General features: G+C 35.1%; 1 protein-coding gene across 1 annotated transcript; it reads left to right on the top strand.

The window, feature by feature from the left end:
* Nucleotides 1-3038: 3038 nt before the first annotated feature.
* Nucleotides 3039-4351, top strand: LOC123194042 (36.4 kDa proline-rich protein-like). Its single transcript, XM_044607162.1, has 2 exons — nucleotides 3039-3678; nucleotides 4119-4351. The coding sequence occupies exon 1, from the start codon at nucleotides 3103-3105 to the stop codon at nucleotides 3670-3672; it is 570 nt and encodes a 189-aa protein (XP_044463097.1). The 5' UTR covers nucleotides 3039-3102; the 3' UTR covers nucleotides 3673-3678; nucleotides 4119-4351.

Here is a 4351-nt window from a genome sequence, read left to right as displayed (position 1 = left end):
TATGACATGCCTCTTTTCTATTACCTTGCAAGATGATCATTCCTACTTTGAGGACGGTCGTCCTTGCCTCTGTGAGGGATGGTCATCCCAAGTAAGTAAGGATAGTTGTCCACTCTTCTAATGATGTCTAGTTAAATCACCATTTTATCTTTTATCATATGACCTCATTGTCTCCTACCTTGTGATGAGACAATTGTCCATCTAATGAGATGGATAGGAGTCCCTCGCTTTGAAGCTTTCAAAACTTCATTGTTTTTAGCGAGGGTTTGACAACCCAGGAAGTTTGAATTCATTCCCATACTTCCCTGACATTTGACGTACATCTCACCTACCCTTACTCCCCAATAAACAATAAAAACATGCACAATCGTAACAATAATGAATTCACATCCTACACTTATTGTATTGTCATCAATATTTTATCTTTTCATTCCATTCAATTCAACAACTACAACAACAACACTTTGATACACACACACACACGCATTTATAAACTTTCACCAAAACAAAACAATAAAATTGTTTGAAGGGTAAGGAAGTGTGTTTATCTCTCCTCTAACGATACTTAAGTCTTTGCGTGGCAAGAATCCAACGGCACCCTAATGCTCTGCGATTTATGGAATAAGGTTAATAACGTGTAACCCCATACAAAACGCAAGAAGGAGTTTATAACTACTAGAAAACACATCTGATATGGTTGTTCCCTCAAGTGGGACGAATGTCTCCCAAGACGCGCATCATGAAAATCACATAAGCATGATTTAAAATTGCCAACTCATACGGATGGGCATCCCACAAGTTTGACTTTTGCGTTGACATTGAAAATTCAATGCGGTCAAAACCTCCCGAAAAATCTGGATTGTGCCATAAGACCAACTTACTTCTAAACATACCTGAGGTTGCTACACTTACAAAAACATTTATATGCAAGCAAAATGAAATATTTTTATCTTATGAAAACATTTATATAACTTTTTGGTTAATAAAAACATATACAAAAGACAAAAGGAAATGTTTATATAACTTACAAGAACATTCTTTTAAGTCTTTGGTTTAAAAAAAAATATTTATGAAAATATTTTATAACTTACGAAGACAAAATTTTCAATTTTAGATACTATTTTTAAACATATGGGTCATAACAAATAACAAATAAAATGAATAGTTTCTGCTTATCTTGATTAAGAACAATAGTTAACACAAACTCTTACACTTTCAAACTATCACATAAGAAACTACTCAAATTTATATTTCAAGAAAAAATTTTCCAGTAGCACTTGTTCACTATTCAAAGTCTTTTTTCAACAATGTCTACCCCTCCTCAAAAGATAATAATCTCAATCTTTTCATCTTTCTTTTAAAGTATAAGAATGAAAATTCCAATGCATGATTTTAACGAGTTTATAATTTTGTCACAATTAATATTCAAATATTAAAATATATCTTATCATAATTAAGATCTTAGCATTATCTTTAATATTCAAAATAAAAAATGAGATAATTAAAATGTCTTATCTTTTATCTTAATATTTAAAATAAATATATTTCCTTCAAATGAAAGTTTAGATAATTATTTCTTCTCTTTAGTATTCAAATTTTATCTTGTCTTCTCCAAAATTAAATTTGATCTTTTATCCTAAATATTCAAATTGCATTATATCTTTCATCCTTATCACAAAAGAAAATTTATCCCATATTGACCTGTATGTCAAATCAGCTTAATTTTTTCCTGTGAAGGTTTTCTCTTTAATAGAAATGGTGTATCCTGAGGTTGTAGCGGGCAACCCAAAAAGAGATACTTTTCTCTTGGTGATGACTCTCCTCTGTTGTTGGTGTTTGTCTTGTTTGCTACAACTTATAATGATGTTGTAGCGGCAACCCAAAAAGAGATACTCTCATTTCTTTTAAAAGGTCTCTTGAAAATCCATGAATACTTTTCTCAAATCAACTATAACTATCACATGATCACCCAATCGAACCCAAAAACAAAGCTTCCAAAGACAGCGAACCAAAGAGGTCATTGTGTTTCAAGTCGATTTGGTTAGTGCTTGGGAGAGAAGTGGAGGAACCGAACTGAAAAGTTATTGTGGCAAATTATGACATTTGATAAGCTTTCGATTGAGTGAGGAATGTCTCTGGTGAGCTGGTTATAACTAAGATCCAGCGTTTTGAGGCCATGTAATTGGCCAAGAGTTGTCGAAATTCCGTCAGAGATGAAGTCCGACTGATCGTAAGGAAAGACGAGTTTTCCAACTAAGACAAAGATCGCAACAACTAGCCGATGATTCAGCCAAGCACGATTGACAACTCCATTAGAGGAGAGTTAAAAATGGCTGGGTGAAGCAGTTTGTGAGCCTTACCAAGCTGGCCCGAGGATCTCCATGATTGAGACTTGTCTCTTGGTGAAAATCGGCATACCTATATATGAAAGTACTGCTGTTGGTATGCAATCTATTAACTATAATGGTTCAGTCCTTCGACATGTCTTAAGTTTTGTACACCCCTCAAAATATGATAAATATAATTAATACCTCATATCTATATGTATTATACTTGCCAGTGAAATAGTATGATTCTTATAATTGCTACTTTGAAAGTGGATACACGTAAAAGAGGAAAACAGAACTCAGGGGATATTTAAATAATCCATCATGAAAAGAATTGCAATGAGCAACAATGACTATCGGATTGATTAACAATGTGTAATGGTATCCACCAGCCCCCGTTCAACCAGTAGAAACCTAATTTCCATTCCCAAAATGAAATGTGAATGGTTAAAAAAATACAACTGATCTTAGTAAAACCTCTTCTAATTCAAAATAAAAGAACGGTTAAGGAAAATAACATTAATGAAAATAGAAGAGCAGTAGCAGTAGAATTATAAAATACAATGGATCTATTCATTTGTAAGGTACCTATCGCAACTTGCAGAGTTTGGCAGCTGACTTCTGAGCTCAACCCTTGTTCACGTGAAGTGCTTTTGGGTTTTTGGTTCACTTTCCCACCTCACCATTTCTATATAACACCTCCTACCACTACTAAATCTTTACCATTCTTGCCACTTCCTCTCTGTTTTAACACAAAGAGAAGAAAAATACCAGCATGGATTCCTCCAAATTTTCAGCTCTCCTCATAGTTTTCATGCTTTTGATTTCCTCAGCCAGTCCTATAGTTGGATGTGGCTCCTGTGGCAAGCCAAAGCATAAGCCTAAGGGAAAGCACTCAAAATCCCCCATTACTCTTCCTCCAATTGTTAAACCACCAATCAACTTGCCACCAGTCACTGTTCCCCCCATTGTAAAGCCGCCTGTGACACTCCCTCCAGTCACCGTTCCTCCAATTAACCTCCCTCCAATTACCGTTCCTTCAACGACTAAGCCACCAAGTGCAAAGCCATGCCCACCTCCACCAGCCACTTGCCCTATTGACACAGTTAAGTTGGGCGCCTGCGTGGATCTTCTTGGCGGATTGGTTCACGTGGGTCTCGGTGATCCAGTTGTTAACCAGTGTTGCCCGGTTCTCAAAGGACTTGCTGAGCTTGAAGCTGCAGTCTGCTTGTGCACCACACTCAAACTAAAGCTTCTTAACCTTAACATTTATGTTCCTCTTGCTCTTCAGCTCCTTGTGACTTGTGGGAAGACTCCCCCTTCTGGTTACACTTGCACTCTTTAGATTCAAGTTAAGTATATATACTTCTCACTCCACCAAAACCTCACTATACGTAAAATTTACTAATATAACTTCAGGATCAACTTTGCATCATCTCAATTACCTTTGTCTTACTAATAGTTTACTGCAAGATTTGAACTGAAAAGTTAATTTCTTCCTTCTTTTGCTTTATTACAACTTTAAAGTGGAATAATTTTATCATTAATTTTCTTATAGAAGTGCTTTTTCGGTTTCTATCAGTTCATATTTTTTTTTGAGGGCAAGAAAATGTTATGATACTTTTATAAGTACTAGACCAGTTCTTTTGAGGCTTGAATAAGTAGAGATCTATTTTTCTTGTACGATGATGCTTTGATGCATTTTTTTTTTTCCCTTTCTTTCCCTCTTCAATAGATTCTTTAAATAAAGTCCAGGAAGTGTTGGCTAATTAGATGTCATGATGTTTGCAGGTCTCCAGAATTGATGGTTTTTGGAGGGTGAAATCGACATGAGAGGATGTCGAGCCTCACCTTTCTTTCTCTTTCTCTCTAATGGCATTGTCATGTTTGGCATTTTGTACACCATCTATTTTTGTAAGATTGTTTGCATGTGTGTTTTATTTATTGATTAATGTCTTTTACAAGGAAGCATTAATCAATAACGATTTTCTATCTTTAATTAACTTTAAAATTAATTTGGTAAA

This window comes from Mangifera indica, chromosome 13 (assembly GCF_011075055.1).
Source record: "Mangifera indica cultivar Alphonso chromosome 13, CATAS_Mindica_2.1, whole genome shotgun sequence".
NCBI lineage: Eukaryota > Viridiplantae > Streptophyta > Magnoliopsida > Sapindales > Anacardiaceae > Mangifera > Mangifera indica.
Note: the sequence above shows the minus strand (reverse complement) of the source record. Positions and strands in the feature narration are given on the sequence as shown.

Excerpts from the sequence above, each read along its gene's own strand:
- LOC123194042 (XM_044607162.1), top strand. The coding sequence starts at position 3,103 with ATGGATTCCTCCAAATTTTCAGCTCTCCTCATAGTTTTCATGCTTTTG.